Source organism: Vigna radiata, chromosome 2 (assembly GCF_000741045.1).
Source record: "Vigna radiata var. radiata cultivar VC1973A chromosome 2, Vradiata_ver6, whole genome shotgun sequence".
NCBI lineage: Eukaryota > Viridiplantae > Streptophyta > Magnoliopsida > Fabales > Fabaceae > Vigna > Vigna radiata.
Window position 1 is genome coordinate 1,562,315 of NC_028352.1, and position 24,229 is coordinate 1,586,543.

The 24,229-nt window shown below is 32.4% G+C and overlaps 5 protein-coding genes across 8 annotated transcripts; 4 read left to right on the forward strand and 1 right to left on the reverse strand.

The window, feature by feature from the left end:
* The first annotated feature begins 687 nt into the window (after positions 1 to 687).
* On the forward strand, positions 688 to 3,790 carry LOC106755775. Its single transcript, XM_014637987.2, has 5 exons — positions 688 to 1,345; positions 1,636 to 1,932; positions 2,378 to 2,551; positions 2,774 to 2,992; positions 3,188 to 3,790. The coding sequence occupies exons 1-5, from the start codon at positions 941 to 943 to the stop codon at positions 3,590 to 3,592; spliced, it is 1,500 nt and encodes a 499-aa protein (XP_014493473.1). The 5' UTR covers positions 688 to 940; the 3' UTR covers positions 3,593 to 3,790.
* Positions 3,791 to 5,664: 1,874 nt separating this feature from the next.
* On the forward strand, positions 5,665 to 8,213 carry LOC106755904. The gene is made up of 3 exons (XM_014638133.2): positions 5,665 to 5,846; positions 5,944 to 6,092; positions 7,772 to 8,213. The coding sequence occupies exons 1-3, from the start codon at positions 5,720 to 5,722 to the stop codon at positions 7,847 to 7,849; spliced, it is 354 nt and encodes a 117-aa protein (XP_014493619.1). The 5' UTR covers positions 5,665 to 5,719; the 3' UTR covers positions 7,850 to 8,213.
* An 859-nt stretch (positions 8,214 to 9,072) lies between these two features.
* Positions 9,073 to 11,379, forward strand: LOC106756055 (phosphatidylinositol N-acetylglucosaminyltransferase subunit C). 4 transcript variants are annotated; one of them, XM_022777418.1, is made up of 3 exons: positions 9,073 to 9,205; positions 9,600 to 9,820; positions 10,042 to 11,379. In XM_022777418.1, exon 3 carries the CDS (start codon positions 10,241 to 10,243, stop codon positions 11,150 to 11,152), a length of 912 nt encoding a protein of 303 aa, XP_022633139.1. In that variant the 5' UTR covers positions 9,073 to 9,205; positions 9,600 to 9,820; positions 10,042 to 10,240; the 3' UTR covers positions 11,153 to 11,379. The 4 variants fall into 4 exon arrangements, with proteins under 4 accessions (XP_022633139.1, XP_014493782.1, XP_014493781.1 ...); XM_014638296.2 differs by having other exon boundaries at positions 9,600 to 9,764; XM_014638295.2 differs by lacking the exon at positions 9,600 to 9,820.
* Positions 11,380 to 12,209: 830 nt separating this feature from the next.
* LOC106756054 (tetraketide alpha-pyrone reductase 1) lies at positions 12,210 to 18,164 on the reverse strand. Its single transcript, XM_014638294.2, has 6 exons — positions 17,915 to 18,164; positions 17,631 to 17,800; positions 17,211 to 17,402; positions 16,401 to 16,563; positions 13,889 to 14,072; positions 12,210 to 12,546 (listed from the first exon to the last, which is right to left on the reverse strand). Exons 1-6 carry the CDS (start codon positions 18,033 to 18,035, stop codon positions 12,399 to 12,401), a joined length of 978 nt encoding a protein of 325 aa, XP_014493780.1. The 5' UTR covers positions 18,036 to 18,164; the 3' UTR covers positions 12,210 to 12,398.
* A 2,713-nt stretch (positions 18,165 to 20,877) lies between these two features.
* Positions 20,878 to 23,552, forward strand: LOC106756053 (disease resistance protein RPP13-like). The gene has a single exon (XM_014638293.2). The coding sequence runs from the start codon at positions 21,149 to 21,151 to the stop codon at positions 23,471 to 23,473; it is 2,325 nt and encodes a 774-aa protein (XP_014493779.1). The 5' UTR covers positions 20,878 to 21,148; the 3' UTR covers positions 23,474 to 23,552.
* Positions 23,553 to 24,229: the final 677 nt, after the last annotated feature.

Below are 24,229 nucleotides of genomic sequence, written 5' to 3' on the forward strand. Positions count from 1 at the left end.
TCAAAATAGTTAATTTTTTTCGTTTGTATCAGTAAAAAAATTCTGATACATATATATATATATATATATATATATATATAAATGATATTTTAAAATATATTTATGTTTATTTGACATTATTTTTTCTTATTTTTTTTTTAAAATATAAAAATTTATTTTTTGTGATATTTTACTCTTACTATATATGTTAAATGCATGTAAAATGTATTAGTTTACGATTACATATATATATATATATATATATATATATATATATATATATATATATATTTATTTATTTATTTATTTATTTATTTGATTTTCTAAAAATACTAAAAATTTAAAAATAAAAAGAGTGTTTTGAAACGAGGAAATTGAAATAGTTAATAATAGTTATATATTTAAAAAGGTACAAAAGGTAAGTTAATGATGTAGTTCACTATAATCTAGGGATTGTGTGTGGGATTAACGTAGTAAACGAAGTGTGATAAAAGGTAAAATGAGTCGATGAGTAGTAGTAGCAAGTAACAGTGGCCAAGGTTTTAACGTATTGTGTTGTGTTGGTGCAAGCAAAGCGATGACTGTGCATGTTGTGTTTGTAATTTGAAAGTGACCTTTTTCAAATTCCCGTAAACCAGTAACAGTGTCCAACGTTGGAAATAAATAGAAGAGAGAAGCTCCAACCACAAGCCACCCAAACAACACAAAAACGCATACCGTAAAACCTTGTCATTTACAACAAACACACAACACAACACAACATAACCTTTTTCCATTTCAAATATCTGTTCTTCCACTTCACGAGGTTGCACGCCAACAACCTCTTTCTCTCTCTCTCTCTGTGTCTGGCTGTTACTGCTACTACTACTTCTACTACATACATACATAGGACTATCTCACATTCAGATATTGTTTGTTCTTTTTCTTTCCACTTGTTTTTCCCTTGCATGAAATTGAAAACATGGCAACTGCAGCATCGAGAAGACCCAAGTGGCGCCACCACCCTCCTCCTCCTCCAACCCCGAGGATCCTGCACTTTCCTCGCCGGAGACCCTCTTTCCGGAGGGACCTTAAGAGCAACAATAGCAACAGGTTGGGGACTCTGATTGATCGAGAAAGACGTGCACGTCCCCCCATTGTGCTGTTGGACAACAACGTTGGCAGTGAGGGTGAGAGGAGGAGGGAGAGAGTGGGGAGTCCCGAAGGGTGGGCCTTGGAGGAAGAGAAGTGGAAGTTTCAAGCAGAAATGTTAAGGGCTGAATGTAACTTGTTGAGGATGGAGAAGGAGATTGCGGTTAAGAAGTTGCAGAGGACTCGTGTTAAGATGGAGACAACTCTAAGATCTGCTCTTCACACACTTGTTTCTGTTAGTCTCTCTCTACCCTTTTTCTCACTTTATTCATTTCAACGTTCGTGTTTCTAAATTTAACTCCTTTTTCAAGTCTGTGATCGTGTTCCAATTTTCATGGTTGATGGTCCAAGTCCAAACTTTTGCAACTTGATTAGTAGAAACGTCTTCTTCCTTGGTTTTCTGAACAAAAACAATTTTTTGTCACTTTTGATGCATTGTGAATCTTAGGGGGGCTAATTGGGTAAGCTGGTTTTCAGTGGTCGTGTCGTTTCACTTGTATTAACTTGCAAAGTGGGATGATGCAGGGAAGAATCAGGATTTGTGAAGGAAAGAATGTTGATATGGTTTTGGATGAGGAGATTCATGAGTTGACTGAGAAACTTCAGAGATTGCAGAAGAGGTCGAAAGTGAAGGATTTAGGAGCCAAGAAAAACAAAAATTTTGACAAGCAAGTATGTGTTCTGCAGAGGCGACTAGAGAAGATTGGAGGATCCTCAGATGAGATATATATGAGGGAGTTTCAAGAGATGGAAAACATAAGCCTGTCAATTAAAAGGTGTAGCGGAATTGATGATAGCATTGTTGCAAGTGGAAAACTGAATGTAAGTATGATAATAACCTTGATGTTTTGCCCTGGCACATGTTTTGAGTTTTGACTATTCTCTTACCTTCTGATTTCTTATGCTCCAGTTATGCAGATTTGAGTAAAACTAACTTGCAAAGAACTAATTTGTGTTTGAGAAGGATATTTTGAAAATGAGTTTAGAAGATCTTCGAAGCATCGTATTTTGAAGTGGCCACTGTACTTGAAACTTTGAAAAATCAAATTTTTACTCAACCAATTATAATCACTTTAAATTTGGTTTTGAGGAGGAAAAAATTGTGGACTTTTGTTATATTACTGTACAAAGCAATTAATATTGCTGCAGACGGGTTCTAATCTGTTTGATTATCAGGATGAAGGTTGATTAAGGCACTTTGTTTTGTCATGTGGTCTTTTCTTGTGTCTTGATGTTTTCTTCTGAATGGATTTTGTTTAATTTGAAGGTGGAGATTCTGAGGAGAAAAATGGAGGGATTGTCAAAGGGAATATTATTACAGAGAATGGAGGAAGAGTATAACTCACTGCTGTCCAGTGCTACATGTTCTCTTGCTAGTTCTGCTTCAACTTCCAAGAGAGTTGAACTTCAAGATTCATCTTCCATGAGAGTACCTCAGCGGGTATATTCACGATTCCTTTGTTCATCACTAGTTCATAGCAGGCTATTGTTAACAATCAGTGTATACTATTCACTGCACTTGATCCTGTTTCATCCAAGGAAAAACTTGCAGCATCAATAAGAAAATCTTGACATGAATTGATTGATGTAAAACACAGTTTTCTTTACTAACTGAATCAAGAATATGGATTCTTACCAAAATTTGACCTGACAAACCATGCAGGAAAAACTATCTTGTGAAGGGAATCCATGCTCAGGGCACTGCAAAACTGTGGTACGGAGAATTGTAGAGCAAGTCAGAGCAGAGACTGAACAATGGTCACAAATGCAGGAGATGCTTGGTCAAGTGAGGGAAGAGATGGAGGAATTGCAGGCTTCTCGAGATTTTTGGGAAGATCGAGCCAAGCAATCTGATTTTGATATTCAATCCCTTCACAATGCTGTAAGATAGATACAAGTTCACTGATATATCCAATTCTTTAGTCATATTTGACACCTATAAATTTTTGAACTTTACATGATCCATATTTTTCTTCTGATGATCCATATCTCTCTAACTGAATAAAACAGGCCATGTTTTTAATTTTCATGCATTTGGTCTCTGAATCTTGACACCTGTGTTTGTTTTCTGTGGCAGGTGCAAGAATGGAAAGAAAAAGCTGTTTCATCTGAAAGTAAAACGAAGGAACTTGAAGCAGAACTCTCCATGGTTCGTGATGATCTTGAAAGATTGAAGAAGGAACAGAATGTGTTGAAGGGGACCAAATGCTTGCCCATTCCAGTGGACACACAGAATGAGCTGGAGAAGCGAATAGTGGTTTGTTCATCAAAGAAAAATAGCAACTTTACAGAAAATAGCAAGCACAGTGATGTTCAAAGGAGTGGAGAAAGAAAAACACATGGTGGTAATGGTGGATTCTTAGCTCCAAAAAGATCACCACTCAGAGACATTGGCAACTCCTCATTGTTGATGAGACAGAATGGCAAAGCAGTTTTCCCTTTGCGTTGCCATCTTTCTACTGATGTTGAGAATATTCACTAGCCACTTCAATGTATTAGGCCTTTTGGTTCTGACATAAAATTGCACATCCTAAGATAACAGTGCACAATGAATCACTAAGGTTCTTCATGTTTTAAGATTTGTAGTTTGAGACATTTCATGTAATATGTACTATATGCTATGAGAAATAAGGTAAGCATTCTGAAAATCCCTGATCAGTGGTGTAACTGGAGATTTTGTTTGTCAAAACAACAAAATTTGTACAAAGTTCCTCAAGTAATTTTTAAGTTGTTCGGCAACGAGAAACTAATTATTAAGATAAAACTCTTCACAATTTAAATGTGAGTCTAAGTCTTGTATTAAACATAAATGAGAGAGCAAAACAACATAAAAGGTAAAATCTCGTTAACTCATTGTTTTAAGGTTTTTGATAAAAAAGTGTTAATTCTTGTTGAACTCAATCTTATGTTATATCTTCCTATCGAACTTTCTTCTTGATACACTAAAGAGATTACAACGTTCAAAATGTATAAAGAGTAGTATTTAAGTCAGTTTGTGACCAAGACATCAAATTCAACAAAACAATTGTTTTGTTCTGTTAGCATTTAATAAGGAGATGGGTTTTTCTTGCTCCAACGTCATGCACCATTTAATAAGGATGTGTTGTTAGCAATAAGCTTGCAACTTTTCTAATTGAAAAGTTGATAATGGATCCATTGAATTAAGTGCTGCTGCATTTCTTGAAATTTTTCGCTAGTTTTTTCTGGGTTAATACTTGTCTTCTTGATTCCATGTTTTTGAATTTTTAGTGTTACATTTTTTGTATTATCCCTTTATTAAGTCTTCAAAATTTAACGATAGAAACAGATTTTTATATTTTAAAATATATCATTTTTTATTATACTAAAATCAATGTATTTTGAAAATTCAACATAGGAAAGTAGAGGGTTTGAACTCTAAATATAACCGCATGCAAAAAGTATTATATTTTTTTTGCTGTTTAATGATGATGATGAGTTCATTGTTAAGATTGAAATTCTTGGTGATTTAATATAATGGAATTGGATAAAGGTTCTTGTGGTTGTGGTAAACATGTTTGAATCTCTTATATATTTAAATTTATTTATTTGATTTAAAATTAAATTTAGGTTTAATTATTTATTTGATTGTTGCTTTTTTCTAAAAGTGTCTGGTTCTTCATTTTTTCTTTGTTTTAATTTGGATTATATATTTTTTTTAAATTGATTTATTTTTGTTTTTTTTTCATTAATATTATGCAAATAGTGTTAAAGCCAGTATCATATGTGAATGTTTATTTTTTTTTATTTTTTACATGTTATTTCAAAGTTGTTATGTGATAATATCAATGTGACTTGTAAGTGTAATATGACATAATTTTAAATTATATTTGTTTTTTTTTTTTCATTCCATTTAATCCTAATTGTAAAAATGAAACAAGATTGTTTCTCTTTAGATTAAAACAAAAATTTTTGATTTTTTAAATCTATACCTTTAACTTTATTCACTTTAAAATATTTAATATCTTAATCTATACAAATATTTAAAGTTAAAGATATAGATTTTAAAGGTAGTTTAACAATATTTTTATAAATATTTATAAAGATGTTAATTTTAATAAAAATATTAAGATTTATAAAAAAATTGTTTAAATATAAAAGGAACAACATTGTTTTATTTTCATAAATTTATGATTAAATTAAATAAAAAAAATATAAAGATTAAATTGAAACGATGTACCATACAAATACAATTTTAAAGTTTTAAAATTTTAAAGTGACACGCAAAAAGAAAAATATAAAACATATAAAAAATTCACAACTTCAAATGTAATACGAACTTTAACACCATTTATCCGGCGCTATTAATGGAAAATATGAAATTGAATCACTTTTAAAAATAACGATGAAATTGAAATTAAAAATTTATATGATATTTTGATTTTTTTTAACAATTTTTTATAACAGATACTATTTGTCATCATTTTATTAATTTATTCAAATTTATATTTAAAAAAATATTTCAATGTGAAAAATTCTTAAAAAAGTTTTGTTAAAATAATTTTTTTAAAAAAATAACTAAACAACGCCGTATTAAGGTAAAGTGTCAGGGGAAGCTTAGGAGGTGTTTGACAAAACGTTAAAGAGAAAAATGGGAATGGCATGGTTGCAGTTGCAGAGAATCATCTCCAAAGGAGGTGCTAATTTGATCTCAAGACTCCCACACTCTACGCCTTCTTCTTCTTCTAGATTCTTCTCCAAATCATCCCACTATGCTGGTAATCTCTTTCTCTATCCTTCTGTTTTGCTGCATTGATCTCTAACCAACAAACAAACAAACAAGCCCTAACGTATTTTTGTTTGCGCCAAATGCAGTGAAGGTTGGAATACCAGAGTTTCTAAACGGAATTGGGAAAGGGGTTGAGTCTCACGTTCCCAAGCTCGAATCCGATATCGGAGATTTCCAGAAGCTTCTTGTCACTCGCACGCTCAAGCTCAAGAAGCTCGGCATTCCTTGCAAACATGTATATATTCATTATTCCGAATACTTTGGCTCCATTTTTTCTTCTGCTTCACTATTGTTTTCTGCTTCTTTAGCTTAATGTGTGAAATAGATTCATTGCTTTTGCAAAATTCGTATATAGAGTGATTTTATTTTTCAGCCTACTGTATATAAAATTTGGGCTATTATCGTTTCCCTATTAGTCACAAAGAAATTGGCAATTCTCCAAAAGTAAAATTTGGATAGTGACCTGTAGAGGAAGAATAAGATTGGAAAGATGCTAGTCCTTGTGGGCGTTATGTGAAAATGGTAATAAATTACAATGAAGGGAGATTGGCGAATGCAGACGGTTGAGATTAAAATTAAAAGTAATACAGGCTGAGCTACATACAGAAAGATAAATGCATTTAACTGAAGAACTGACTGATCACATCCGCAGTTTACACGCGATCTTCTGTTACAATCAGTCAGGCAAGAGAACTGACTAGTAACGGAATTAAATACTTCAGTTTGATTTGTGTTTAGTAACCCCTGATGAAGGCACTTGATTGACTTGTTTGTTTTATTAGTTCAATCTATGTTGAATTGTGTCCTGGTTTCTCCCTTAACTCTGTAAGCAAATTTGTGTTTAAATCGTTGAATTTTATGACTGGCATTGTAACTTTACATTTTGTTTGGTTGGAGGGGAATTGAGGGAAGGGGAAATGAGGAGTTGAGCATTCCTCCCCTCCAATCATGAAATGTAATTTTCCATTCAGTTCTCTCCCTTCTATTAAATGGTCCTTTAAAATGAGGATGAATGACCATGGTTTAGTGAAATTTATCAAATTGAGGGTCTTGATTGTAGGATTATCAAAGAGCTTTTTAGAATCTCTGTAGGGCTCATAGTGCACCTTGTTCTACGTGATAATTTGTTAGACATTAATGAAGCCATTTGTGAGCAGTCATTCAACAGTTTATGCTTTTAAAGGAACTGCTATTTGACACAAATTACAGAACTGAAAAATATGTATGACTTTTGAACTTGCTCATTTTCCTACCCTTGACAAAATTTATTCTCCTCTCAGTGCCTGCCACCTTTTCTATGAATTTCCCTTCTGCTTTGTCATTAAGCCATTGGACTCGCTCTCACATGCTAGTAGAAAAGGGTCACATGCACACATTGTTAAGTGATTAGATTTTCTGCATCTTTCTGTGTTTACTAAGATGTTTGATGTACTGTTGTCATCTTCATCCTGGCACACTGCCTGTGTTAGGTACATGGTTATATGATTGGATCTTAGATCTCTTAAGGCCCGTGATTTCCATCAATTAAAACAAAGTCAGTCTTTATGATCCCAAATTACCATTTTTACCATAGTCCTAACATGGGTTATCTCAGATGCCACTATAACCTCTATTCCGTCTTACATTCGCGTATCCAAGATAAATTTGGACAAATCATAGGGCTGTTATTGACTCTAATATTGGAAGTAAAACGACTCCTTGTCATGGTAGTCAGTTGCTGTGAAACAATTCAGGTCAGATTTTTAATCCCATAACTTGTTCATTGGGACTGAAATGACCTTCACCTTCTGTTAGGATTTGGGTTTTTTGTACTTACATGGATTTTAAGATACAATTAATTGATTTGTCCACAAGACATACAAATTGTTCGATGAACTTGCAAACTCTTCCTGACGACTAGTTTTTGCTTTGCAGAGGAAGTTAATATTGAAATACACACACAAGTACAGGCTGGGATTATGGAGGCCACGTGTTGAGTCCATCAAAGCTTGATTGGTTTCTAACTAGTACGTGGTCACTGTCTGTTAGGTCAAATTTCAAATGTTAAGCAGCAGCAGCAGAATGACAATGCTCGACTTTACAAGAAACGATCAACCACTTTCTTTAGAGACCATAGATCTTTTACAAGAAAACATATTCCAAATTGGGTTGCTTAGGAAATTCGAATTCTGAAATATCACAATAAAATGTGTTTTTTGAGGGGACACTGCTATTTTGTGTGAAATTTCTATTGGACATGGCTACCTGCAAAAGTCATCATTTTTTTTTTTCTGTCTAATGATGAGTTCATTGTTAAGATTGAAGTTTTCTTGAGTGTTATACCTTGGTGATTATTAAAATGGAATTGATGGAAGTTGTGCTTGTGGCAAACAATCAACCCCCACTTTGCACAGCCACTGGAAGCAATTCCAATTCAATCTACAAGTGAAAACGAAAAAGTAAAATGGGAAAAAAGAAGTGACAAAAGAAATATTATATATTTTGTATCATAAATCTAGAACATAATATAACTTTTAGTAACTTCTATTATGAATTTTAATTAAAAAGAAATATTATATATTTTGTATCATAAATCTAGAACATAATATAACTTTTAGTCACTTCTATTATGAATTTTAATTATAGTATAATTTTTTATTTTTATTTTTAATTTATCAAAATCAGTATTTATCTCACGCATCGCAGAAGTCTATATACATATCTTAGTTTGTAATTTTCTTAAGAACTATTTATGGGAATATTTTATTTTTTTTTCATCTCGTATATTTTAATGATTTTTTTTATTTTAAATTGAATTTACTATTTTTAAACGCTTATAATAATTAAGAATAATTTTACTGTGAAATAAAAAATACATTTATTATCATAAGTGTATAATATAATATAAGAATTTAATTATAATATAACTAATAAATTCCATAATATTTATTTTGGAGATTGCACAGCGAAAAAAAAAATAGTAGTTAATAATAAAATGACAAAAATTTCCAAATATCAATAAATTTGATAACGTGGAAAGAAAATGCTTAAAAATGTATAATATTTTCTTGTTATATATTTATTACAATTTTGCTCTTATAAAAAAAATTATTTTATATTTAATTATAAACTAAGGCGTGATTGATTCGTCAATGTCAGTGTTAGTGTTATTGTTAATTTCGTCCTTATTGTTATATATTTATTTAATTAATATTATTGTGAGTTATTGTTATTGAAACAGCACAACACAACCCTCCCAACGGAACATTAAAACCCTTCTTTCCCTCTTCATCTTCTTCGAAATTCTATTTGCTTCAACTCGTAACGGCGTCGTTTGAAGAGTTTCAATCTACATTTCTCACAATCGTGGTATTTTCCATTTCTCTGTTTCTTGCTTTTCATTCCTTTGAGATAACCGTTCTGAATTGTGAGGATTTTAACCTAACCAATCCTCCTTATTTCTCAGCGTTTTCTTTTCTGTTTTATGTTAAATTGGGATTCAGATCTACAATCTTGTCCTTTTTTTTTTTTTTTCTCTCTGTTATGCGAGTTTTTTCGTTGATTTTGTTAAGTTTTATGGAATTTTCTTTGAGATCTGAGGATTAAGTAAAACTTGAACCAGTTAAACTTCCGTTTGAAGCTCATTTTGATTCTTACATAATTTAAACACTTCAGTTCAAAATTACGCAGCCGCATTTCCAGTTCGTTACAATTCTGCTTGGTTTTCAAAACCAAATAATGCACAATCCTTGTTTGTTATTAGGTTTGTTCAAGATTTTGTCCTTAGAAATGCTGAATGCAGAACAAGATATTCCTGACGAGGTTCCATTAGTATCCAAGCCATTTACAGTCTATACTGCTTTAAGTTTTCTCACCTACTAAACTGAGCATTCCTGGCTTGTGGAGTTTCTTCTAGCTCAATGACGTGGTTGGTGATAACTTTAGTGTCAGACTATCTTTAACTGTTACCGAATAACGTCATGTGTAATTTCTTGATCTTTATATAATACTGTTAAAAGTTCCTATCTCTTAGTCTGGATAAGTGATAATAACATTAATCAATCTCGGATATTGTCTATTATGTGGTGTTACCGTTCCCATGCAATTTCATCATCTATTATTGAGAATATCTAGATGACATTCATATGTGTCGTGAGTTGCCTATTTCTTCATTACAAGTAATTTCATCATATTTTATTCTTCAGATTATGAAGATGACTTTCATAAACAAGCTTGAAAGACAAGAGAGTGGAACTGAAATATGACATTCTCTATCCTGTGATTGCATGAGACAGAGATGGAACACGTCTGTGGAGCAAGATTTATGTAGTAAAGGACGTTTAGGTCTTTCCAGATAATAGTTTTGGCCCCGCAGGCCCATCTGAAATTAAAGAACTTATTGCAATGGATCCTGGCTTGGCTAATAATTCTTCATCGCCTCGTCCTAGATGGAGAAAAGTAGCATATGGTGGTATGCAACCTGGTTATGATGACAATCATACGGATGAATCTTTCCTTGAAGGAATGGTGATGAATGCCAGTGTTGTAAAAAGGGACATGCTAAAGGTGATGCTGGACTCAGTATCCATTTCTGAATATTTATGCATTGTTGCTCTTGTTGTCTTGGTTTGGACTTGTACACTTACATCAACTATTGATGAAAATTCTCTCCTATTGATTGATGTGAGTCTGCTTGTTTCAGGCTTTTTAATTCTCCTTTTCACTCAAGAAATGCTTTCCCTTAGTCTCCTTCTCCATTATGTCCTTAATATCTCCTTTTTCATAACCGTGTTATATGTTTTAGCTCCCATCTATCAAACTCTTACAAGGTCCATTAGTTCGGATTCCATTTGGGCAGTAGCTGCATCACTTCTAGTACTTCACCTTTTTCTGCATGACTATTCAGAATCCACGGTCAAAGCCCCGGGGGTTCTTAAGAATCCTGCATTGACCAGTTGTATCTCTGTAAATGCTTCTGTAGTGGCCTCTGTTTTTATTGCTTCTCGCCTTCCATCAAGACTACATGTGTTCGCTATCATGTTATTCTCACTTCAGGTTTTCCTTTTTGCTCCACTTGTTACTTACTGTATTAAAAAATATTCCTTCCGCATGCACCTATGCTTTTCTCTCAGTTTGATGGTCATGACCTTAAGTTTTGTGTACATGCTGCATCGCCTCCTTTTTGTGGTGCTGCTTAGTCTGTTGGTTTTTGTGAACGTGGTCTGCCCTTATTGGCTTATAAGGATTCAGGAGTACAAGTTTGAAATCAATGGACCTTGGGATGAGGCTAAACTTTGTTTTGACATTACCGACTGAAACCTGGATCATGGTTAATGTTACATTGTAGTACATCGTGTGTTGTTTAGGTTGGAGTATAATTTGCTGACCCCTTGAACTAGTTTTAAGTTTATAGTTTATGGGAAATTTTTTCAGTTCCTGTCGGGGGAGGGTGGGAAAATGATGATTGTATTCATGCTTTAGTGACTAATGATGGTTTAAAATTCTGGTGTACAATGGAAGTACATTGACAATTTGGAGTTTCATTCGTTTTTTACACATTCAAACCAACTAGTTTTGATCCCCTTTTCACTACATTCTCTCAAAGAAATAAATAAATTCCTAAGCGCTTTAGCTCTTAACATGTAAGGCGTATTGCTTATACCTGATAATTTTAAAGAATGTTGGTTACAGAATGGCTCATGAATTTGAAGTCATTTACAACCTCTTATTGCTCATACTTAGATGCAAAGTGTATACAGCAAAGCATCTTTTCTCCGACTCTTTTATATATACTTTAAACATGTGTACTTCCCAAACACAGCTGCACATGACAGTGATTTGCAGCGTTACAAACCAATAGATTCTTGTGGAGAAATTGTGATGTAGAATGATGAAGGGACAACAACATTATTATAAGCTTTTTCATTATTGTATCATTTGTGTATGATAAGAAAAAAAAGAGAGAAGACATTTTGTTCCATGAAATCTTTTTGCGTTCTTTGAAATATGGAAGTGAGAATATTTGTTTCCATATTTGTTAGGAATTTATAAAAAGTTACCATTTCTATACAGTCTTTATTTCCTCATTAAGGAAGTGAAAAAGTTACCTTTCCATGAGAATGCGGAAAGTTATTTTTAATTAAAGGGTACTTTATGGAGGCTTCAGGATGCATGCTGGTGATGGTGACGCATGCGTTATCGGACGAGTGGATTGGAATGGGCAGAAGATTTTCATAGAGTAGTTTTCGAGATTTCTCAAAGGTAAGGACCATGTATGTTATAGCTTTACCATTATTTTTGACTTCTTGGTTTGAATCCCTCTAGTAATGCTACAATGATATTTTTTTTCCTATCGTGCATTAATCTTTAATGATTAATCAAAGTAGATGTTATCATATCATTAATACAGGTGAAATTCATAACAAAGGACATAAAGCATAAGTCCACCCAAGTTCAGGAATAATGTGTGCAATTTATCCTTTTTTATATTCAATCCCGTGGCAAACAATATTAACCTGATTGGTTAAATACAAACCATATTTCAGTTATGATAGATGACGGATTAAAAGTTGATAATCTTCTTTTCTCTGAAGCTTTCTACAGTCTCCCTGATACTCACTTCCAAAGGAGTAAACTCTATTCCAAAGTCCTTTTTTGCCTTGTCTGTGGAAATCTGGTATGTTGGCATATACGGCTCATCTACCTCACACCTGAAAACATTATTGAGATGTGAGAAAGTGCAAATGTCGTAATTAAAAGCAAAACCTAAATGTTTAAATGTTCAGTGTGTGCGCACACAAAAAGAGAAAGATAGAAGAGAGGAAAGAAAGAAGGAACAAGACAAGATTGTTCGCAGAAGTGAGTGCCGGTAGATTAATGTTAAAGTAAACAATTGCCCGTGATTCTTATCTATGGAATTCAACATTTATAGGAGTCAAAGTTATATAGAAGTTGCTATAAAGACAAACTCACTTGAGACAATCATTTTACACATATGGAGTCCAAATTATTTGGACATCCGATATGATGGAAGGTATGCAATAATGGCATCACCATCAAATCTCAGGAATAGGTCATTAGGTACACTAAAGCAACCACAGTAATCCTGACATGTGTGCACACATACACAAACATCTACACCAACTTAAAATTAACGTAAATCGGGTAAACAACATTAGTCTTCAATAGTGCAATTTACCCAGACCTGGGTCTCAGAGTAATAAAATTTTAAGAAAGAAAATCTGAGTGTAAATTCTGTCACTTTAGTCCTGTCATTAGAAAACCCCCTACATGATACACTTTCTGTCATTTTGGTCCATGAACTCCACCATTTACTATCAATTTTGTTCTTGAACTTTACCACTTACTATCATTTAGTCCTGATTTCACTTATTTTCTTTTTAATCCTTGAACTTAACCACTTATTGCTATCTCAATGATAATTTTTCAAAAAGATTAAAATGACAATAAGTGATTAAGTTTATGTGCTATAATGAAAACAAATGGTTAATATCAGGGACTAAAATGAAAGTAATTCACAAAGTTTGGATACTGAAATTTATAGTAAGTGCATTATTATACTTTCAGAGACTTCCTTTTAATTTTCATACTTCAAAATTTTAACTAACAGTGCATTATTCTTTTGGGACTAAAGTAATTGTTTACCGTAATCATTTTCTTTGTTTTCCACGATACCCGAGAGCACGACTGGTATAGTTAATATATTTGATGAAGCACATATTTCTCAGTTGAAGGATGAATATATATTCCATTTAAGGTTTGTTACGTAACAGCTTAGAAAGTTTAGATAACAAAATTCAAAAATTAATATGCATAAATTGATGTTAACTAGCGATAAAAGTTTGATTTATTTTATCATCTTAATTTTCTCTTACAAATACTTGTCAAAAAGTATATCAATTTCAGTACAGAATAATTTCGTTTTCCAGTTGAATTGAGTTTTCAAACAAGCCAAGATATTGCTAGAATCAAAAGGAGTTTAAAAAGTGGGGGTTCCAGGTTCCAATTCATGCTTTATAAAATTAAACTTACTTATCTGGAATTTGAAATGTAGGATACAAATCACGTAAAGTCCTAGCAAGCTCAGAGTAGTGTATGACTCTCTCAGACAAACAGTATCTTCCACTGGCCGAAGCGATCTCATAAGCCAGAATATGAGCGTTGGCAACATCTTTCACGTTGACCCACCCAAAAGATCTATTTAGAAATGGTTTACCTGCATTAAATAAGCTAAAGAGTTAGTACTTGTTTTGGAAAATATATTAAATCAAGTGACACTTTGTAATGTAAATTTTTTGGTTATTGGATTTTAAAATAAATGGTCACTGGTTTTATTAAGCAAAAGTCACATCTTATCCGGGATACATTTGAGGCACATGGCAAATCCATTAGTATTTTAACCAAAGTATTAGTCTGCATTCAAACTAAGATTACTGACTCGATATTCAATCGCCAAGTTAATTATTTCAATCGTGAAGTATAATTTTGTATAGAATAGTAAGATTCAAATACATCTAAAAATGATTTCAAATATATTATCATATAAATGATACAATGCAAACAGTCTAAAGTAGAAATAGATAAAACAATTTAAAAAGAATTCATACAAACAAAAACTATATATAAAAGGTCCTTGTTTTAGAAGGATGAAAATGAACGATTAATTACTCATGAGTACATGCATGAGTAAATGACAAACAAAGTTGGAACAATCAAATAGGATAAATTCGTAAGTGTTTCAAATGCGTTCGGATTTTTAACTTTTTTCATGAGAATGGGTGAAAAGGTAAAATAATGAATTGTTGAACTGTATCGGTATACAAAATACAAACATTCACTCATGTATCCGTGTAGTGATATGTATCAGTAAATAGTAAAAATGAATACTATCGTAAGATATGAACCAAACAATGACATTAAATAAAAAGAAAAAAAGATTGCATACTAAGACGGATGGGTTGAAGAGAGAGAACTTTCAAAGGAAAGCACTCTTGCCTCCAATGCAAGAAAACCACTCCAGAGACGAAAACATCACACATCTTAATCAGCACAGATTAGTCTTAATAGTTTCATTTCCATTTTCTTTCTTGAAAACAAAAAAGAAAAAAGATTGGACAGTACTTAAAAGGTTCAGTCTTTTGTGCTTATTTTGTTTCAACAATGTGATAGTTACTCACCTATACGACAAATAATAAAAACAGTTTCCCAGGTTAAAACTTTTGTGGAAGCACTAAACAGTATAATGGTATCGGGTTTTACATTGTTGTTAAATATAAATACGAAAAGATAACGAAATCTTACTACAGAGTTAAGCTAGTATCTGGCAAGCTTATTATTTATCTCTTTTCTCACCAAATATTAATATTAAACACCATACATATGATAAACCAACAACTCAATGATGATAAAGATCAAGTAAACATATCGGTCCAAAGTTTATTTTGTCAGGGCTTATTTTATTAGTTCAAAACATTACTTATACCAATAGACTACATCATTCTCAAATTTATCCCGAGAAAATCCAGTTCTCTGAAAATTAAATTCATAAAAGCTTAGGCAATATACATTCTTAACGGAAACAAAAACTGATATTAAAACAATCTTCTAAGAATCAATATATTAATCTATTGCAATAATTAACTTTAGGGCACAATACTCCCTTCAAAGGAATGCAACTTGTTCTGAAGTCGCACTTATTTTATTGCAATGTAGTGTATTTGGCTTAAGCATATTGCATGTTTTACTAAACTAATCCTGACTCAAGCTTTATCAATGAAATAGGATGCTTATCTATCTTCTTTGAGGGTGACAAAACATGGGTTCCGAAGTGGATCTATTTATCTTATAGTAGATGAACGTGAGTTATTTTAAGCTTAAGGTATCCTAATTTCTAACCTTGACCAAATTGAACGCCGGGACCCATAATATCACGATGAGCAAGTCCCCAATAATTCTAACCCTTCGTCCCCACAAACAAAATACCCTGCCTCCAAGTTTGTTTGTTTATTTTCTGCGAGAAAAAGGAAATCTTGAAAGGAATCAATCCATATTTGACTCTCTTATAAACAGTATCAAACGCACACAAACCAAGGGTACAAAACCTAGCGATCCTCCAAGCTACGGCAGTAGTAGTAATGCATTAGAAGATTCAATGATCATTAGGTACCTTAATCTTATCTAATAACGTAAAACACCGAATAAAAGCATAAAACATAATATTTAGTGAGTCTCGTTAACATTTAGAGACATTAAACAGTAGACATTAGTCAAGGTAGAACATATTCAGAGCTAGTAAGTAGGGAGGCATGACAATTGTCATTAACTCGTTATGATTTAAATGCAACATTTTCATTCCTCAAACATAAAGTTTAACTAAGAATTGTAGTTATTATATTATCAATTAGTTATAATATTTGCCTTTGCATATTTTCTGTTTCCTTTTTCCTATTTCAGTTCGAACACGTGTAAGTCAGAATTCTAAATGCAGGAAAAGGAGATAATAGAATTTTCATACAGCATAACTTCAAGAGTAAATACAAATTACCGTTTATTAGGTTTAAAATTGGCTCAACGCTTTCATTAATCTCTGCTTGTAAGAGAGGTCCTGCTACCATTGCTGGGTTAATAACAATCATGTCAATGTTGTTTTCATTTACAAATTTCCAGGCAGCTTCCTCGGCCAAGGTCTTTGAAAGCGTGTACCACAACTGAAGACAAAAAATAAAAAATGCACGAAAATATGAAAGCATGGTAACACTCTAGAAGACAATTTACAGAACATTGGAACAAATATATTCGAGATTGACTTACAACTTAACAGCTATTATCTACTGAATACAAGATTGACAGTACTAAACACTTGTTGAATAATGTTAAAACTTGAAACAGTTTAATGCATCATCTCTTCCACTACTGTAGCACATGCACAGTTACTGCAGCAGTGGTTGTGTCGGAAAAACGGTTTCTCATTATTCATAGAGTAACAATTGCTCTTAAATAGAATACAAAGACTTAATAACAGAAAATCCTAAGTTATGATCGTTATAATCTATCCCTACAATTCAGGATCCTGTACAATAAATGTAAAATACATTGTCAGCATATTAAACTTCCTAATTATGGAATGTAATTAAATCTCCTAATTATGTAATTAAAACTGTACAATTATCAGCATATAAACTTCCTTAGCACAGATCAATAACTCGTGTTATTCACATGCAGAGGTAAGACATAAATTTTGTTTACAGGAAAACAAATGTCACTCAGTTCCCAACAAACTACATCAAAATCATATATTCCACCTTACAGCCTTCAGGATTTCATTTCTACTAAATGTTAGCAAAACAGCACAAACCTCTGATTCCCTACAGAAATCTGGATCTGAAAACCATGTCTCATCAACAACTACTTCAGGAGTTTTTGGTTTTCCAGTATATGCAACTGCAGAAGTAGAAGAAGTTAAGACAACACGCTTCACAGATGGCGATTTTGCACATGATTTGAGAACATTAAGAGTTCCCTTCACTGCAGGATCAATCAATTCAGCCTGACATAGGAAAACAAATGTCAAAATAAACGAAGCAAGAAGAACAATTCTTCAGCATAATATTTCCTTCCAAGAGGAAATGCCGAAGCATATCTGTCAGTCAATTATCACATGCAATAAATCCATCCTCCAATCTACCATACTAAAAAATGATTTAATGTATTTTTTTTACGAATGTATCAGAAACCTAACAAGTATTGAATTGTTTTTTAAGAATAGTACTAGTACCTGTGGGTTGTTGACCACGAAACGTACAGGTGAAGCAGTATGAAAAACAGCGTGGCAACCTTCGACAGCGGAATCGAACGAACCTTCTTCCAACAAATCCGCTTTAAACAGATGCAGCCTCTCTTTCGCTCCCTCAAGGTTAACCAAGTGCGACACCTTTTTCGGATTACCTACATAACCACACCATTCACATCCATTCATATTCATACCAATAACCGAATAAGAAACACGGATTAGGGATTAGGGATTAGGGATTAGGGATTAGGAATGTGAATGAAACAGACCTTTGTCGCGAACTGTGGCTCTGACTGTGTAACCACGTTGAAGAAGGAATTTGACGATCCATGAAGCAATGAAACCAGAAGCACCGGTCACGCACACTACCTTCCCTCTCGTCTCGCTCATGACTCCAACCTACTCTCTCACTTCCCTACAGCCATCTGGATTTGAAAACCATGTCTCATCAGCTACTACTTAAGGAGTTTTAGGTCTTTCATTATATACCACTGCAGACGTAGAAGAAGTGAAGAAAACCCGTTTCAAATATGCTAATTTTGCATATTGTTTGAGAACATTGAGACGAAAAAAGGAAAACAAAAATAAATTAAAATATAAGATTTTTTTTTCATAAATTGGTAATAAAGTAATTAATTATTTTTCTAATTTCAAGTGACATCCTTAAATCCAAATCCCTATGTATTGTCAGTTTTAGAAATTAGGGTTCTGTCACACTTTATTTTTATTATTTACATGTTTTCATAAATGTTATATATTACTAATTTTAACGTATGTTAATGATATTTTGGTCACGCGGAAACAATGCCACCCACATCAAATCTCTTATTTCAGCTCTTCGTAGTCAATTTGCTTTAAAAGACTTTGGTTTGCTCAGTTTTTTACTTGGCATTGAACGTTAAGACTTCAAATTTGCTACCTCCGCCATAGCACAAAGTTTGATGATTTTTCCTCCTTTCACCGTTGTTGCTATCCTTATCACTGTTGCGCTTCCTTTTTTACCATACGAGGGTATCCAATATTTAGTTGTTATATTTGAATTTTTAGTATAGCATAGGTATGATTAGGGGGAAAAAAAATTTGCGGTACAGGTATTCGCGGAGACGGTAGTTATTATCCGTGAATATTTATTCGTGGGTAACGAGTAACGGGTATTTTAATATCCGTTTCTAAACGGATTGGGTATGAGTAGCATACTATCCGACCTGCGGATACTCGTTACTTGCAAAAAATTATAAAAAAAATAATTTATATATATATTTTTAATTAAATTTAATTAAAAATAAAATAAAATAATATTTTATTAGGTTAAAATTAATTAAAATTAAATTTTAATTTATATTTAATTTATATTATATTATATTATATATATTTTTTGTAATTTTATTTAAATTTTATTTTAAAAAATATAAAATATATTTTTTATTTATTTTTTGTGGGTATTCGCGTGTTTTAAAATACTCGCGAATATTTTTTAAACAAATATTCGGTGGGTAACGAGTCGGATGGCGGGTACATTTTTATCCGGTGGATCAGGTTGCGGATACGCACTATCCGTGTCTGATCTGACTCGTTGTCATCCCTAAGTATGATGATTTATAAAATTTTAAAGATCATTTCATTTGTATGATATTTTGGTGTGACAATTTATACATTATTAGTGGTGAAGATTCCTTATATGCTTGAGGAAAGCTTTGGACCTCCTAAATATTTTTTACATATAACATAAATTAGTACATAAATAAAAATATTTAGTTTTAATTTTCGTATAGTTGATATATTTTGCACATCCTTAAATTTTCTTAAACCTAAACAATTTCTTTTTGCACTTCTAAAATATTTGTTTAAGACCTGATACTTATTATAAAAAGTTCCTATGAGGTTTTTTTTTTTTTTTTTTTATTTCTAACAAGCATTGATATGTGTAGACTAAATTTACGTAAATATAAAATATAGTCAATTGTTGGTTTATATTTATTTTACTAATTTTATTTAAAATAAATATTGTATTGATGGACAGATTGAATAAATGTTACTTTTCATTTGAGATTTAGTAAAAATATTAAACATTAATCATTTTACACTAAATCTTGAATTGTTGGGTTAAACATTTTTTAAAGAATTACTTTTCATAGTTTGTTAATATATACACATTAAGTATAATTTTAAAATTAGAATAATTTCAATTCAAACCATTAATATATGAGTATGTAATGAAAATTCTCTATAAAATCTATTATATATCTTTTTTTTTTTGTTAAAAATGATATCAATTCTTTATTTGGATTGAGCTTATGTTTCATTAGTATTGTTATATCTTCTTAATGAATCATCTTCTAAAATTCTCATTGCATTTGTTTAAAATAAATATGTTAGAAACTTAACAAAATATGTGATAACTTATTTATTTTTTATATTATCAAGAATTACACAAAATGAACTCAACACAATCAAATATTGGATATTTTATTGACAACAAAAACGTTCAAGAAGAAATGTATGATCATTATTTTTTTTTTACATAAATAAAGATAGTTAGATTTATTATTGTTTAAGTAATTTAAGTTAAATAAATAATTATTATTTTAATATAAATAGAATATCTAGATTGATATAGGTTATTTATTATTTTTTTAATCAGATTTTGGATTTAAGTCAAAATGAAGGGTTTTTTTTAATTTTAAAGTTTACGTTGATTAATACAATATTTAACATAAATTTACGTAAATTATCACACCAAACGTAAATTTAATTCTAATTAAACTACATCCGTCCTAAAAATTAGGGTTAAAATACAATACCTTAGTTAAAGCTCATAATCGGCAATGTTTATCTCATAAGAAAAGCTCAATTTTTATATTTGTTTACGTGAATTCATTGTAAATGAATTTTGTTTTTTAGGAGTCGGATGTCCCATTTATATATTCGTCTCTTACATCTCATTTATATATTTTTATTTGAAAACAATTAATATTTAGTATATTAATAAGATTTTGTATCTTATTTTTGAGTATGATATATTAGTGATGAGAAATTGTTAGGATATACATTTAATCAATTTGATCCAGGGAGGGCAACATGTATTTAAAGCATATAAGACAAAGGTGGGAGTGCTGTGTTAGCAATTTGAATATGATGTAGTGGCATAAATGTAAATATCTTAAAGGCAAATGGGTAGAAAGTGCAATGCACATAGCAGGAAGGTCCCACGCTCCTCACATTATGCACTTCAAAAGTAGTCATGGTTGACGCAAAGTCAATCGACCAATGAAATATTATTTTTCTTCTTTTTATGTTATTATTGCCAGTGCATTCTTTATCGTTGCTTTTTCTGGTGCTTTCTTTGTTTGATTGCAGCCACTTTTCATAGCATGCATTATTGCAAGCTACACAGTATTGCTTTCTCTGGTGCCTTCATAAATCCCTGTTACTCTTCTTCCATCACCAAACACAAACCCAGTATCTAACCACAGATCCAAATCGACACGCTCGTCCATGCTGTAATGGCAGACAGTGTAGTCTCTTTTGTTTTAGATCACTTATCCCAGCTTGCCGCACGTGAAGCTAACTTGCTCTATGGCGTGGAGGACAGAGTGCAGTCTCTTCAGTACGAACTTCAAATGATCAAAGACCTCCTCAATACCACAACCAGAAAGAAAGGAATGGAACATACTGTATTGAACCAAATCAGAGATGTGGCCCACTTGGCTGAGGATGTCATCGACACTTTTGTAGCCAAAGTTGCCATTTACAAGAGAAGAACCATTCTGGGGAGGATGCTCCGTGGTTTTGGCCAAGCAAGGTTGCTTCACCACGTAGCCGAAAAAATAGACAAGCTCAAAACCACTCTCAACGAGATACGCGACAACAAAGATAAATATGATGCTTTCAGAGAAGCCACTAATCAATCCGCAGCAGAAGAAGAGGAGAAGAAGGAAAGGCTGCAATCGCTGCACAAGCTAAGAAGAGACGTGGAGGAAGAACATGTGGTTGGCTTTGCCCAGGACTCCAAGGATGTCGTCAAGCGACTCCAGGGAGGTGGTTCGAATCGAAAAGTTGTCTCTATCGTTGGCATGGGGGGATTGGGAAAGACCACCCTTGCCCGAAAGGTCTACAATAGCAGCCAGGTGAAGCACCACTTCGATTGTCGTGTGTGGGTTTATGTCTCAAACGAGTGGAGAGTTAGAGAGCTTTTGCTTGGTCTTCTTAAGCATTTGATGCCAAATTTTGAACAACAACGCAGAGGCAACAAGAGAGGTAAGAAAAACGTCGAAGACGTTAACAGCCCAAGTGAGGAGGAGCTGAAGAAACAAATATTGAACTGCTTGGAGAGGAAAAAGTATCTTGTGGTGGTAGATGACTTGTGGAAAAGGAGGGATTGGGATGAGGTGCGAGATGCTTTTCCAGACAACAACAACGGTAGCAGAATATTGATAACTAGTCGTTTGAAAGAGGTGGCCTTGCATGCAGGTGATGATGTTCCTCACTATCTTCAATTCATGAGTGAAGAAGAAAGTTGGGAGTTGTTTTGCAGGAAAGTGTTTAGGGGTGAAGACTACCCTTCTGATTTGGAGTCTTTGGGAAAGCAAATGGTTCAAAGTTGTCGTGGTTTGCCGTTGTCCATCATTGTTTTAGCAGGGCTGCTAGCCAAGAAGGGAAAGTCACATAGAGAATGGTCTAGAGTTGTAGGTCATGTTAATTGGTATCTGACTCGAGATGAGACCCAAGTGAAGGATATAGTTCTCAAGCTAAGTTACGACAACTTGCCAAGAGAACTAAAACCATGTTTTTTGTATCTTGGGTTATTTCCTGAAGATTTTGAAATACCTGTTACATCATTATTGCAAAAATGGGTTGCAGAGGATTTTATACAAGATACAGGAAATAGAGACCCAGATGATGTTGCGGAAGACTACTTATACGAACTCATAGATCGAAGTTTGGTCCAAGTATCAAGAATGGAGTCTAATGGAGGTTTGGCGACGTGTCATATTCATGATTTACTTCGAGATCTTTGCATATCAGAAAGCAAAGAGGAGAAAGTGTTTGAAATTTGCACAGACAATAACATTCTAATCCCTACCAAACCTCGCAGACTGTCCATTCACAGTGACATGGGTCACTACATTTCTTCAAACAACAATGACCATTCATGTATTCGTTCCCTGTTTTTCTTTGGGCCACATTATCGTGTTCATGGGAAAGAGTGGAAATGGCTTTTGGATGACTTCAAATTGGTTCGAGTACTAGAGTTTGGACTTAACAGTTGCCATAAGATCCCTTCCAATTTAGGAAACTTCATCCACTTAAGGTACTTGAGAATACACCGATTTCATACATTTGTTCCAGATTCAATACTTAACCTTTGGAATCTACAAACCATTGAGCTGGGTTTTTATCCTCGTGACATTCCAGTTTCTTTCCCTGTTCAAATATGGAAACTCAAACATTTGAGACATTTGAATACACAAGGACCAATCGAATTGCGGGGAAGATGTTCAGAATCATACCAGAAGATGTGGAATCTTCAAACCATCTCTCTTCTTGTACTCAATAAGCAAGCAACATATCTAATAAAGAAAGGAACATTCCCCAATATTAAAAGGATGGAGTTCTACATGAGCGGGTATGAAGATGAATTACCCCATTTATTGCCAAACTTACAACTATTGAAGCCTTTGAATAAATTAGTGATTTGGCAATTAGAGAGATCTCTCTTGGAACAGATGATTCACATATTACAAATTTTGGAAACAAATAATGGAGTTGAAGTTGTATTTGTTACCCAACCTCCTCCACAGGATTTTGAAATTGATTTCATATTTTAAATAAAAGCCTATTTTATCTCCAGCTCAATAATGTTAAGTGTGTAAAATTATCCTCAGTTAATCAATTTTGCGTGAACATAGTCTCTTCTATTAAACATGTAGAAACATCTTTAGTTTTTTCTTAATTAAAAATAAAACCTATATGTAATAATTTTAATTAGACTTCGTACCAAGTAGATTACATATTTAAAATTTTTAATTTTAAATTTGAATTTATACGTAGTAATATAAGATTAATTAATTAAAAGTTACTTTAAATATTATAATTAGATTAAAAAAAATATTACACTAAGTGGACTGCTCATTATAAATTACGTTGTAAACAATAGCTACATTTAAAATATCGTCCATTTTGAAATTTGATGATTTTATAGTAATTTAATCATTCATTTAAAACAAATTAATTAATGGGATAAAAAATGTTAATATGAATAAAATAGGTTGATATTTAACTCATAAACAATATAAAACTTATGAGTATCAGATAAAAAAATAAATAATAAATTATAATTGACTCACACATGCGCTGAAATATTTATATTTTTTAGTTCATTTTAATCAAAGTAAAAAATAAATCTCTTGTAGCTGTAAAATTTATTAAATTTGAAGTTATACTTTGAAATTGGTTTTGTATGGCATATTTTAAAAATGATTACACTTTATGTTTAGAATTTATAAAACACGTTTTTATTTTGATTCTTTCTACTTTAATTTTTCTACAATTTTAAAGTAAATATATTCTTAAAAGAAGATATT